Source organism: Natrix helvetica (assembly GCF_964273705.1).
Source record: "Natrix helvetica genome assembly, chromosome: 4".
Classification (NCBI taxonomy): Eukaryota; Metazoa; Chordata; class Lepidosauria; order Squamata; family Natricidae; genus Natrix; species Natrix helvetica.
In genome coordinates, this window is record NC_138550.1 from 18604247 (window position 1) to 18619410 (window position 15164).

Below are 15164 nucleotides of genomic sequence, written 5' to 3' on the forward strand. Positions count from 1 at the left end.
AAAATTGAATCCCACCATTGTTCTGTACTATCGCACGATAATCCCAGAGTGGATACTGACCCAGAGCCACTTTCAAAAATACTCTCACCATCCACATTCAAAAGGGATTGCAAGCAATTTTTCTATAACTTTAGTTCTCGGGATAAAGCAAAGGTTAGCAGAAAAAAATATACCAACCTTTTATTATCAATAATAATAATCTTGATCAAAGAGAATTCTGTATATGGGATTTTTTTTTTTGACCTGTCAGTCTTACATTCCCTGCATTTTTCTTTACACCATTTTGGAAATGGTCGCTTCTGAATTTGGGAAATACCCTTACCTGGTTTACTATGTTTCTGAAAGTCTGTTATTATGGATCCATTTTAGGGGAGAAAAGGCTACCTTGAACAATTACTCCCTTTTTGTTTAAAAAATATAGGAATCAAGATTCCCTAATCTTTGGTAATCCTGACGTTTTTAAAGAATCAATACTTCAAGAAATATTGTCTTCTTTTGTGTTTAAAGGTTGAGACTTATTTATTCAAAAGTTACCCCATTATTTTCAAAACAATTTAATTACATCAGTTTTCTTTTAAACTTCAATAGTGTGCCTCAGACTAAACCTTCCCAAATTGTCAACACTTAAACAGAATATTTTAAAAACTTTTAATGTGGCGGCATTTTCAATATTTAAAAATCTCTTCACTACGTTATCCTTTATCAAGAGAAGTTAGGCTTATATACAATGTAAAAACGGGGAAACATTAAAGAATACATGTCATGCTCCCATCACAGCCTGAATCTGCGGAGCAGACATTGAGGGGGCAGCTTCATTGTCTTCAGAGGAATGTGGGGAGGAGCAGGCAGAGGCAACCCAAGGCCCCTCAGGATTGGGACGGCTTGTTAGCAGGGAGGAACGGGGGCAGGAGGGAGGGCAAACACTGAACATGAGGAGCAATGAAGCTCAGGTGATGAGCAAGGACTGCCCCCTCCTGATCCCCGAGCACAGAGAGTGGAGAGAAGGTGGGAACAGCACTTGCCAACCCAACAACTTGGGAGGAGAGCACTCCGCCCTCTTTACCAGGCATACCTAGGGACTGAGATTTGAGACACAGTGGGGAGGGGCATTTGTCGGGAACAAATGCTGGTAAGAGTTCCATGTGCCGGTATAGATATTTGGAGTTTGCAGGTCTTCTTCCTGACTTCATGGACTCAGTGCCTTGTTCCTTACTTTGTGGACTCGTTGTTCCTTATTTCGTGGACTCATTTCCCTGTTCCTTTGCTTTGCGGGACTGGGCGCAGCCAGAAGCTGCCGTGTGTGTGTATGTGTGCACTTTGCTCTGGGATTTGTCAAGAACACGCCAGCGTTTGGGGGGGACATTTGGAGCATTAATGGGGAGTTTGAACTCTCAGCTGGCTATGTGACCTTCGTTCCTTGTCCCGGGTCATCACAATACACAGCAGGAATATTGATAACAAGACACACTCATTATCTATTAAAATAAGGACTTCCTATTTTCTTCAAACATATGTCTACATATTGTACATCGGACATGATTTATACATGACTCAAATATCTTAGCTCCAATCCACTTTTTTGTCTTCCTTTAAAGTATTATTATCCCTTCCAATGTTCAATAAACAAAACATGTTTATTATTGCCAGCAGGAGTTCTTCCACAGAAAGAATTTTGTAGATTGTGATGCTTCATTAACTTTTTAGGATCCAATACATTGACATCTGCAGTTTTATTTTCATTCTTTACTTTTAGTGAAGTCATACAATTTCCACTTCTGAGCAAAATGCAACACTTTCTTCCTCTGGTCTTCAAAATTTTCTCGTAGTCCTTTCCTCCAAAGCCGTGGTTCCAAATCTAGCATGCCACCAATTATTTCCTTTCAAAATAGGAAAGAATATTATTTTTCTTAAAATAACCAGAAAAACCCACACCTGTTCGAACAAAGAGTGTCAAGCAGGAGAAAAAAACCATTCTAGCTTCGCATGCTAAGAAGAGATGAGTCATCTAACTGGCTACCACATTAAAATGTTTTATGCATGCTAGACCTTTCAAAGGCCATGGGAGGCTGGGGGTGGAATATGGATTTGAACTAAAATAATTTCCAATTCATCACCTACAGAACTAGGTAACATACCTGGAGTTGTTCCATAAATCTATTCCTGACGCTTATAGGAACAGAATATATCATAGTATAGATCTATTTCAAGCTATTTAGCTCTCATCAGCTAGCCCTATCCTTACTGGGATTTGAACCTGGACTGTATTACATATTAGGCAGATAAATTAGCCACTAAGCCACAGGCTCTCCTCCTTATCAGCTGAGCCAGGGAAATAGGTATGTATTTGTGTTACAACCCCTAGTATGCCCAAATATGGGAGGGAGCTCACTACTCCCCCTTTCTGTCCTTCGGCTCATTACAGAAGACCATCCAGGCAGAAAACCATATTTTTATTTTTAATGAACCCTGGTTCAAATCCCAGTAAGGATATGGCTAGTTGATGAGAGCTAAATAGCTTGAAATATATCTATACTAGTCTCCCTTTATTTATTTATCAGCACAAATACAACACAAACATAGCAAAGGCAACATTAAAAATAAAAATATGTCCTGGATGGTCTTCTCCATATATATATATATATATATATTTAAAACCACATATTAATAATTTTCTTTAAGGAAATAGTTCTCGGCAGTTTTCACATTGCATAGTGGGAGCTTTAACAACCAATAAAACCCCAGATACAATGAAGACTATAGCTATAAAACTGTGGAGTGTAATCCTCTTGGCCTACAGTAAATGTCTTAAACAAATGCATAAAAGTAAAGGTAAAGGTTCCACTCGCACATATGTGCTAGTCGTTCCCAGCTGTAGGGGGCTCATCTCCGTTTCAAAGCCAAAGAGCCAGAGCTGTCCAAAGACATCTCCGTGGTCATGTAGCTGGCATGACTAAAAGCCGAAGGAGCACAGAATGCTGTTACCTTCCCACTAAAGGTAGTTTCTATTTTTCTACTTGTATTTTTACATGCTTTCAAACTGCTAGGTTGGCAGAAGCTGGGACAAGTAACAGAAGTTCACTCCATTATGTGACACTAGGGACACTAAGGATTCGAACCGCCGAACTGCTGACCTTCTGATCAACAAGCTCAGCATCTTAGCCACTGAGCCACCGCATTCCACCAAGTAAATACATAGAAAGCACTAATCTTACCAAACAAAAACAGAACATTTTAATACCTTTCCAAAGTAATGAGGGAACATATACTGATTTTCAATGACGTGAGCGAAACCACCTTGGAGGCCAAAATCTACAGAGAAGTAAGGCAAACCTTTTGGCACCTAAATACAAAAAAAATAAGAACAATAATAATCAGTAATAAGACAGTGCATTAATTATTTCTTTCAAAAATATTAAATTCCAAATCCTTAAAATGTTTAAATTGATGGTTGACTTATTTATTTACCTTCAGATATTTTCCAAAATTCTAAAGTTTCCAAATTTACTCAGTAGGAATAGCAATACCACTTAGATTTATATACCACTTCACAGTGCTTTTTACAGCCCGCTCTAAGCAGTTTACAGAGTCAGCCTATTGCCACCAGCAATCTGGGTCCTCATTTTACCCACCTCAGAAGGATGGAAGGCTGAGTCAACCTTGAGCTGGTGAGAATCGAACTGCTGAACTGCAGTTAGCAGTCAGCTGAAGTAGCCTGCAGTAGTGCACTCTAACCACTGTGCCGGCTCAAGCTAAATCCCAAATGGGTAGGTGCTTTTGAAGAGTTTGGGGAAAGGGGGGGGGGGAGGTGCCAGAGCAGCTTTGCTTTTTGCCCATGAAAACATACAAACATTTAAAATACTGTATATTTTTGGAATATTGTTTTTAAATATTCTGTATTGTACATACGTAGCTGAGTCTGGCCTGTATTCTAATTATTCTTGGATGGAGTCAGGTAAGCGAAAGTGTTTGATTTCCTGATCAAACTTGTGAGTGGAAGGAGATCAATATAGGATAGAGATTCGAGCCTAGCTGGTAATTGTGTTTCTGGTTAAAACTAAAAATTTTGCACTGTGGGCTTAACAACCCATGACAAATGGGAGATATGGTAGAAGAAACTCCCAAAGAACACATTGCAATCATATGGTCTCTCATCCACTCTTTCGTTACCAACAAAATACAAGTAGAGGTTGTCTTAAACAATGAGCTACCGATGCAAAATGGCAAAATGGCCTACTTTTAGTAATCAATAATGTTAGGACTTCGAGACTCAACATTAGTATCAAGCCAATTATTAGCATCTCACAACTTTAGAATTGCCTAAGTAGCAAAGAACTTTCTCTTGGGCCTGCTTTAACATTCTGCTATCTGCCTTGCTAGAAGGCTTGTTTAGTAAGATTTCCTTGGAGGAGCAAGCATGCCAAATGTTGAAGAAACTAAATGCATCCTAACAATTGCTGTCTCCAGGCAATTACAGCATCTCCTCCTGCTGTTAAACTGGCAGCCTAGGCAAATTGGTACCTACAGAGGGGAAACTGTGATCGACTACAGTGAAGCAGCAATTTCCCAGGAAGACAGGTGAGACAGGAGGCATCATAGCCCAGGGCTGGATTCAGAGGAAGAATGTTAGAATAGTCACTCCCTAAAATTTCTCAGGACATATTCATTAGAATGAGAGTAGTAAGTGTTTAGACTGGCAAGATTCTGTCTATTGTGCATAAACAAATAAAGAACTGAACTTTTGGCTGGGTTGTGCTATGTCATTCTTAGACTAAAGCCTGAAACAGCCAGGCATTACATATATAGACATACTTACATGTGCATTACACATTTGGTCAAATTCTGTGAACTGCCCTGTCTGAGAAAACAATAGATTGTTCATGACATTCCTACAAAATAGTGACTTTGGATAAAGGAAGCCATGATATTGTGTTAACACTGTCTTTTGAGTTCTGCATATCTTCATGTGTAATATTGCTGTGTTGTCATTATAATGAAGTTTCACAAATTCATTCTACACATTGTCATACTGTTCAAAACTGTTAGGAAAATGACGTGCAAAAGTTTGCTTCTTTATTTTAAACTGTCATTAAAACGAACAGTGGTAAAAAGAAACAGCACTCTGGGCCACTTGCCACAGCCATATGGATGTTCATGACAGGGCAGTCAAGGGGCTATTTAATGAAGCACTAATTCTTAAACAAACAAAAAAATCCAGAATTAATAATTTGTAAGCGACTTGGAGAACCTTATGTGCATATGGTTAGTGAATAATTAAAAAGTTAAAAATTGGAATCCTGGTCTAGATGAAAACTACAAACATTGCAATTTGAGTCCAGAGTCTCCTCCTGCCAACAGAGGAAATGATGTAATTCTTCTCTCTCCTCCAACCCCAAAACACTCCGAAGTGTCGAGCAACTCTCCAGTATATAGCAATAGCGCTTAGACTTCCGCTATACCGCTTCATAGGGCTTCACAGCCCCCTCTAAGCAGTTTCCGTGTCAGCCTCTTGCCCCCAACAATCTGGGTCCTCATTTTACCGACCTTGGAAGGATGGAAGGCTGAGTCAACCTTGAGCCTGGTGAGATTCGAACTGCCAAACTGCTGTCAGCCGGTGATCAGCAGAAGTAGCCTGCATTCTAACCACTGCGCCACCACGGCTCATAAGATCCATTCATTCAGCAAGGCTATCTCTTTCAGGGAGATTCCTCCGCAATCAAGAGCTTTCTGTACAAGCACAGTACAAGCTGTACAGGTAGTCCATAGTTAAGCACTGTACCTGCATGTATTGGCAAGCTTCGCAATTGCATGTTCACTGTTACAACTATTATTGCTTCTCAGCTTGCCAACGAACTGGGGGTGGGGGGTGGAGAGATGGAATGTAGGCTCCAGACATCAAGAAGCCAGTCGTAAAAATGAAAGAAACTTTGGCAGATGTGTACCAAAGCCAAAAGACTCATAACAATATCAGGAGACTCCATTGGACAATATGGTCTGGTCTAATAGGGGGAGGAAGAATTGAAACTTTAACTATGTGGATTTCCGCAGGAAATACTTTAGATCTGGTTTTGCCCTCATCTTGGCCGAAATGCAAATAAATAAAGGCTGACTAATTTTGGTGGAGTACTGTATTTTTTGGACTATAAGATGCACTAGCTAGGCATGTTACTATGCCTTAAACAATGTTTTTCCAAAATTTTGCTTTGCAAAATTCATTTTGATGCCTTCCCATAGTCAATTTAATGTTGAAGAATAACCAGAGAAAGTTCAGTCGGAAGACCAAGCAAAGAAACAAAAGGAACACACATGATTTTATGGTAGAAGCACTAAGTCCTGAAACTTAGTTGTGCATCTATAAAATGAAATGAAGGTTGATACTTTACTTTCTATTCTGAAAATAAATGATCCTAACATTACTGCATGCTTTTATGATTTAAGAGAATGGTGTTAAATAACTCATTGCATAACTCACTCATTTTTCTTCTAGATAAAGTCAAATAACACAGGAGCACATGTTAATATTTTTTTTTTAAAAATGGCATTGGATGGGAAACTATGTACTAAATAGGGAATAAGTAACATTTTTGCCTATCTTAATCTTGTACCTTTAAATTCTGTGATGTATTGTTCTTTTCCCAGCTTAAAGTTGCTTAGTATGAAATATAATAGAAATAAAGGCACACTGCAAAGCAAAACATCCATTCTCCTGTATTATTTTCAATGGTGTTTCTGCGACCCGAGATAAAGTATTATAAAAATAATAATAGATGCAAAGGATATCTATCTGCACAGGAGAAAAAAAAAGATAAAGGTAAGCCCGAACGAGAGGAGAGCATTCTGTGGCTTGCAACACAATGAGGGTGGCAACCTCATTAATTTCCCTGCTGATAAACAAGTGGCTTTTTGGCAGGCCTGTCAGCTATGAGTGCCTTGTTGTAAATAGGCAAGTTCAGCCTTTGTAAATTTATCCATGACAAAAAGCTGCCTAATCCTGAACTAAAAGGTCTACTCTTTGTATGATTTAGAACAGTGATGGCTAAACTTTTTGTCGTCGCGTGTTGAAAGTGCACGCCCGCACCACAATGCAATGCGTGTGTGATCCCCCTGTACTTCCCCACACCCGCACATGTGCACATGACCCCTTGCGCTCCCCTCCCCACACACGTGCCCCGCCCCCAAGCATGTGTACATGACCCCCACACATGCTTGCATGACCCCCACTCACACCCTGACCGTCTGTGCATGCATGTGCATCTCCCACATGCGGTCTGCCCCCTGCGCATGCGCGGCAGAGACCCAAAAACCAGCTGCCAGCAGGAGGCCCACGTGTATCCATTGTGGAACTGAACTGGGGGGACAACTTGCGTGCCCGCAGAGGGGGCTCTGCGTGCCACCTGTGCCATAGGTTCGCCATCACAGATTTAGAATCTATTTTCTCAAAATATCAAAGCCATTGCATAGCTATTGAAATTGAGGACGGAGGCAGGGAGGGAGAGGCAGGGGGAGAGGAAGAGAGTGAGGGAGAGAGAGAGAAAGAGAAATTTTGGAAACTTCAGAATAAATACTTGATTGCCCTGAAGAACTATGATTTAGGAGTGACAGGAAGATAAATAAAAACTGCTAGGTCTGTACAAACACTGGGTGAGACATTTCAGTTGACAGATTGACATGGATCTAGTAATTAGATTTCTCTACATGCTGAACTCCCAACGTAATGAATTCCCAAAGACAGTGAACATAGTGGTTTAGGTGTTTTGACTAGATTTATTTATCCAATTTCTACATCGCCCGTCTCACCTAGTCTAAGTGACTTCAGATGCTTTACAAATAAAAAAAATATATATATAGCAACATAAAAGCAGAGTTAAAAACAGAGTTAAAACTGAATCAAAACCAAGTTAAATTTTAGGGTTTATTAAATTAAATGTAAATTTATTAAAAGTAAATTAAAGGTTACCAAGTTAAAGAGGCCTTGAAAAGTTAAAGATTCAAGTCCAGCCTTCCCGATGGAATCTCAGTAGGTGATTTGGAGCCAATTGTTATTTCTTGGTCCAAAATACCTCACACAGTTTGGAAAATAAAAATGAAACATGTTCTCTTTATAAGCATCACTGAAACCCTGGAAGAAAGGCAGGATAATGAAGTAAAATAAAAGAGCCTTTCTTCCCAATTCCGCATCATAGCTCTTCTGAAGGAAACAAACCACCTAGCTGAAAATTTCAAATTATTCCAAGTGAATGTGGCTCCCAGAAGCCACTGCATATAAATGCATCTTTCACTAAACTCTCAGTGAATTCAATGGGACTCAACAGAGTAATTACATATGTAAGACATATGGAACTGAAGCAGAGAAAAGCTGTCAATAAAGCCAATACCTTCAAAAATTACCTTACGAGATAATTAAAAAAGTATTCCCATGGATATTTCTTAGAGTTTCTTTGAAATATACCAGTCAATATGGTTAGATTTAGCCTTGGAATGCAGATGTGTTCTTTCATCAACTGTATTTTTCTATGTAGTCTTTTATTACAAAGGCACTGTCTTTTAAAAGCACTGCACACATTCACAAGTCGAAATCAGCTCTGCATTACAAGTGATGAGCTTGGAATACTTACCGATTTGCGAACATCTTTTGAGCCTAGATTAATTAGTTTTTTATTCATGGCCCACTCTTCGTCTGATTCCATTATAGCTTTCTGGGGAGGGGGAAATATTGCAAGAATATATAAAACGTCCACAAAACGGCAACAATGTATGACACAAAGTAGAATTCATTTGGGCCTCTCCCCACCCCACCAAATTATGATCAGAATGGAGACTGCAGATTCTTTCTCTCCCCCACCCCACCCCACCCCCGTTCAAATGTGTCAAATTAGATAACTACAGAGACTGTAGTTATTTTAGCAAAGTTTTTCAAAAATGTTTTGCCATTGGCTTCCTTCATAGCACTGTGAGAAAGCAACTGGCCCAAGGACACCCAGCTGGCTTTGGGCCTGACAGTCTCCTGGTTTCTAGCTTTTTATGCACCTTAACCATTAAGCCAAGCTGGCTCTCAGAAATTTCATTAGTACATATTAATTAGGTAATTCAATTTTATGTATTAGATTAAAGCCTAATGAAGACTGATGCAGTGATAACTTTACTCTGTACCTTTCTCTTTTTATTTTACTGTTTCAGAACTGCAGTTTAACTGTAACCTGACATAAATTAGTTCAAAATAAGGGATTTCACATTATAGAATTATACATGCTATTGCCTCTGAATAATTGTGACAATTGTGTGAAATCTATTTACGTGTATATCAGGGGTGGGTTCTGGCCAGCGTTACTGCCGGTTCACTCGTGCGTGCGCTAATAGAAATTGTTCTGCACATGCGCAGAACTAAAAAAAAAAAGATGGCGGAGGCAACAGCGGGGACCGGGGAACCGGTTCGGAGGTGTGGCCAGCCTGTGTCACTGCCGGTTCTGCAACCCAGGCCGCATGCCACTACCGGTTCAGCTGAACTGGGCCAAACTGGTGGGAACCCACCTCTGGTGTATACACACTCACACACCACCACTATCACCATATGAAGGGAAGGGAAGGAAAAGGAAATTCAGGCCAAAGAATCATAATGTCGGTAAAAGCTCCCATATTTACTAATACCTTCCCATGGCATTTAAATTGCTTCAAAATACACAGTATATAAAAGGCATTTTGGATTCAACATGTCTGTTGGGGCAAACATATCCAAATCAGCCATCTTTAGAAAAAATTGATTTCCATTTTACAACATCCTATATTTCACTTCTACTGGTGGGTCTCATTCATGACAAAAAGTTTTCTTTCCCCTCTTCCCCTCCCTGGGAAGTGGACCAAAGCAGATAATACCAACTCCACAGCTAGTTTAATATGACTATTTCCAGGTAGTGGCATACTTTAAAAAAAATACTTTGTTGCTAAAAAAAAATTGAAAAGGAAGAAAAAAGAAAAGAAAAAAAAGAATCATCATCTGAGTCTTCAACAAGCAATTATCTTTTTGCTGATGGAAGGTCTTGTTAAAAATAAAAATACAGTTTCTATGAAGTGCCTATAAAGGGAAGTATCTGATAGTACTGATGCCTGTACTAGTTTTGGCTAACTTTCTTATGAAAACAAATCATTTAAGAACCTGAATACAATATTATCATGAGTAGTTTCACATAACTCATTTTAGGGTTGCTCTGCTTTAGGGTCAAAAGAAAACCAGAGATGTTAAAAAAAATTGTTACCTTGAAATAGATGGGAGCCATATCCCCCACTTCCTTTGGGAGAGGAATACATTCATATACCATGTGATATTGTTTGCTTATACTTAAATTTGTCTCCAGAAAGACACAATCCAATTCTTCAGCTTCAAACATCTTTACCAAGGTTTTTCTGAATACCTGGTACAAGAAAAGGTGGGGTGGCGGGGAGGAAGGGAGAGAGATAGAGAAGAAAACAATAGTTATTCCAACCTTAACATTACTAGGAAATGTGACTATGCAAATGTCTGCAGTGAACTGAGAAGCTTTATGCTTTTCATAGTGTGAGAAGAAATCCAGTCTGGTTCCAAGTTGTGAGGAGAAAAAACTCAGCTTGAAACAAAATGGAGGCTGGCTACACGGAAAAAAGGTCTCAGTTTATTTGGTTTCCAGAAACTTTCAGAGACAGCAGCATGTTTCTGCGGTGGCTGGCAAAATGGCTGAGTGAGTGGATGGATTTTATAGGGTTCTGGGGTTTGGTGATTGAGATGCTCCAGGGAGTTGTGCAAAGTAGTGAGCCTTGGGTCTTTTGCTGTTCTAATGGTGGTGAGTAAATCCTATAATGTCACGTCCTTAGAAATTGGGGGGGGGGGATGTAAATGCTTAATCTGATCAGCTCCAGCCTTCTGTGGGAGTTTGTGGCTGAAGGAGTTTTGTTTATGAATAGATTGATCCAGTCTTGGCCCAGAATGGATACAAAATCTCCTATCCAAAAGACCAGTTTCTTCTGTTTTGAGGCTGTTTTCCTATGGCAGGAAGACTGGGGCTGCTTTCTGTCTTTGTTAAGACTATTCTCCGTTTCTCTTTTAGGGGAAATATTCTATCCTGCCTCTTTTAAATATTAAGAATGAAGAATATTTTAACTGGGGGGGTTGTCCTACATTTTGCATTTTTGCTGCATGCAAAATCAAATATAATGAGTATGGGTAATTTTAAATATTTATACAATATGCAGAATGTCAGAGGAATTTCTTGTGGAGTTCTTGGTGCAGAGAGCCTTCTTATATGTCAAAGGAAAGGTATGTACCGAAGTTCATTTATTGGGCAATATAAATGGAAGTAGAAACAACAGGAGGTCCTTTAGGCACATTTACACAGAAGTTAATCTCTTGTCTTATATTGACTCCAAATGCCACCATTCTTCCAATTACATAATTTGTCAAAATGTGACATTTTCATCAGGCTTTATTGACCTTTAAGTGCAATAATAATATTCCCTTTAAAGAAAAGCAATCGTAGATCTCTCATCTCTGTTCTGCCGAGGTTTATCCAACCTGTTAACTGTAACAGACTTGACCTCTGTTCACGTTCACTCATTCTCCTGCATAGGATGGAATGTCACAAAGAATTACAGAGAGCATCAGTTTGCATCTGCCCCAGTGTTTGTAAACTGGGACTTTTTAGAAATAACGGAAAAGGTGGAAATCACAGTCCAGATTTCCAGGAAATGAAAGATGAGTCTATAACCCAAACTTGAAATGTTGGAATAATCTATATACATAAAAGTGTGTGTGTGTGTGTGTGTGTGTGTCTGTGTGTGTGTGTGTGTTTTTCAGCATAACTCTGGAAAGCCTCGAGCAATTTCAAACAAACTTGGTACACAGATGGCTTACTCTCGGGAGAAAAATACTGTGGGGATAAGACACCCCTAACATCCCCTTGGGGTGTGTGTTCTGTTAAGATACAGCCTGTTGTGCTGTACTGCCGAACTGGCTTCTATTGTACAGCGCAGTGGAGTTGCCATGATAACAGTACTCCACAAGGAGGCTCCCTCTGGTAAGGGGGAAAACCCAACATTAGAAATTACGTTCGGTCTGGACATTTTCTCCCTATAAATAAATACCCAGGCAAGTATTTGATAAAGAAGATGAAAGTGCTAAGAACTTGAGGTCCTCAAAATAATAACGATACGTCTGTATCTGCTTGAATCATAGGCCAATTGTACAGCATCATATATATTATAAAACTCACTTTTCATAAGCCAAATATGATGAGGAGACAGGCTACACCAAGGGTGTCAAAACTCACAGCCTGCAGGCCAGATGTGTCATGTGCAGGCCCCGCCCCAAATGGGGGGGAGTCCCAATACATCATGTGACGACATCGTGATGATGTGAACTTGACACGCATGGGCTACACTAGCTCATGAAATACGGTTTCAAACTTTATTGATTTAATTATGAGAGCAACTATTTATTTTGCAATACCAGATATGCAATGCAAAGCAAATGAAACTGTCTGCATTTGCTGCTGAAGCCAAAACATCCAGACAGAATAAAGGACAAACTAAAAAGGAATATATTCTTATAAAAAAAATCAAATGCTAATACATCTGATAATGGCAACCTAACTACAGAAGGTTGTGTCATTCATTTTCTTGCTAACAATTATGTAAATATCCAAACTGCCTTACAATAAATCAGACTACTTGTCCTTCAGAAAAACGTGACATAGTTTGAATGGTAGAAACACTCCAGAGGCTTATGAAGAGTCTCCCCATCACCACCACATCCATTAGTTGTTACTTGAACTATTATCTAGAGATGCCAGCTTGAATCTAGGACTTTCATACATTCTGCCATAAGTTATGGTCCAAAGAATCCCAGGATGAAAGGTGACAGATCTTTTATTTTCACGAAGTACCAGAAACAATGACAAACCAAATAATTGAATAGCCTGATGCTGGCTGCCAAGATGATTGGTGCTCCAATAAAATAACACAATGTTATTGGCAGTGTTGAAAGAAAACAAAATACAACAAAAACCTAAGTAAGGCATACTTTAAAAAGGGGACTGAAACAGTTTAAACCAGGGGTGTCAAACTTGATTTCATTGAGGGCCACGTCAGGGTTGTTTGACCTCGGGGGGCCAGGGTTGGCATGGCCAGCTCGACATCACTCATGTTGGGGGCGCCTGTGGTGGCCTGAGTGCTCTGCCAGCGAAAACATGCTCCTGAACTCCACTTTTGGATGTGATGGCCTCCTGAAACCCTCTGCCATAGAAAACGGGCGGCCCTCCCGAAGCTCCATTTTTGCTGGCAGAGGCACCGCGGGCTAGTCCTTTGTTATATCTGGGGTGGCCCCACAGGCCAGATCTAAGCATCTTGCAGGCCAGATACGGCCCCCAGACCTTGAATTTGACACCCCTGGTTTATGCTATACATCAATGCAAATTTCTGCAAAAAATATTTGGAGAAAATCTGAAGACAGCCAACAAACTTCCATTTCAGATTTTATTTTATTTTTTGTTTCACTGTGCTGAGAATTCTAATCAGCCTCATGTTGCAGAGATAGGCAAAAGCTGTCAACCAAAAATCCTGGCATCAGAAGGTCTGAGTTTCAATGACAATTAAATGGAAAAATAAACAGAAACAAGCCCCCTGGCCAACATCTTCAAGAATTTTACCAGTCAGCTAAATAGCCTGTTCTTGTTGTCCAGACTAAGAATTAATGGAATGGTTAACACATTACTGCTTAACATTGCCACTAGCATTCATTCTGGCAATAGTATTTGGGAGACTTTTATGGCAAAGTACACAATTCTGTTTTGTCACAGAAGTTACTAGGATGAGGTTCGGTTATCAACCAGCATATATAATAACAAGCACCAGGTTTAATTCTCTAGAGCCTTGATGGAGAACCTATGGCAAGCATGCCACAGATGGCAAGCGGAGCCCTCTCTGTGGGCACATGAGCCATCACCCCAGCTCAGCTCCATCGCGCATGCACTTGCGTCTCCCGTCGGCCAGCTGATTTTTGGGTCTCTGCCGCACATGCAGGAGATGCCTGCGCATGCATGGGAGAGCGCAGGGGGGTGCAGCGCTCCCCCTGTGCCCCATTTTTGGTTCCAGGAGGGTGCAGGGAGGCCTACTAGGTCCAAAATGAGCTGCGGGTTGGGGGGGAGCAGGAATGCAGGGGTCACACGCACATGCGCAGGGAGGCAGGAGGCACGGGGGGGGTGTCATACGCTCATTGCATTATGGGTGTGGGCACGCACACACACACGCTTTCGGCATGTGATGACAAAAAGGTTAGCTATCACTGGTCTAGAAGATTTAGGAGACAATTTTGATATTTTTATAAATATTGCTTGAGGTTAGCTAAACTGAAGTTACCTAGATTCCCACAGACTCCTAAAAGTTGTTACTTATTTGTTTGTTTATGTATTTTGTGTGGCTGCCACCTCACCAATGACTCTGAGCAACGAATAAAACTTAAAGAATAAAGACAATTAAAATAACACATATTTTAAAATACATAGCAGCCAAGAATAAAGCATACATAATTATGACTGAATTAATGACCTAAAATTGCTTGGCAGAAGAATCGATGTTCACTTGAAAAGCCCAGTAACGTTAGACATAGAATAATGTTTTAAATCAGATCATCCTGTCAATATTTTTGAATTTAAGAACAAAAACTGGAAACATATCTGGGAGGGAACCCACAGACAGCAGGAAGAACAAACATTACATCCCCCAATTTACCAATGCCAATGTCACACAAGTAAAGTTTCTTGCTTGGGAAACTGACAAAATCCACAGCATTAATAATGTGACTGATGGAACCAGAGACTTAAGAAGAAAATGGATCAAAGCTTGACTTTCCAAAAGACATGGCTCAGCTCAGCTCTGATGCTAGGAATATCAGCTCTGAGCTTTAAAAATCTGGATGACCTTCTGACAGCAAGGAAAAAAAGCTACCATATTTTATCTTTTTTTCCTGCTACAGAGTGTCATCTGGATTTCTGCAACCGAGATCCAATAGTCCTCACTTGTTATGAATTCCACTAAACCTCCTCTGAGATTTTGTATTTCATGCCTGTGATCAGAGTGCAAAAGTTTATGGATGAACTGAAAACTTTATAGTATTTCAGACAGAAAGCAATAATGGCAGCATTCCA

At 40.0% G+C, this 15164-nt stretch overlaps 1 protein-coding gene across 1 annotated transcript in view; it reads right to left on the bottom strand.

Moving 5' to 3' along the window:
* Positions 1-474: 474 nt before the first annotated feature.
* The window catches only part of CWF19L2 (CWF19 like cell cycle control factor 2), a 106532-nt gene continuing 91842 nt past the window's right edge, over positions 475-15164 (bottom strand). Inside the window, exons 15-18 of the mRNA XM_081950372.1 lie at positions 10248-10403; positions 8613-8693; positions 3239-3340; positions 475-1877 (exon numbers count right to left, since the gene is read on the bottom strand). Coding sequence (XP_081806498.1) covers positions 1737-1877; positions 3239-3340; positions 8613-8693; positions 10248-10403 — 480 coding nt within the window. The 3' untranslated portion in view covers positions 475-1736. The remainder of the gene's footprint in view (positions 1878-3238; positions 3341-8612; positions 8694-10247; positions 10404-15164) is intronic.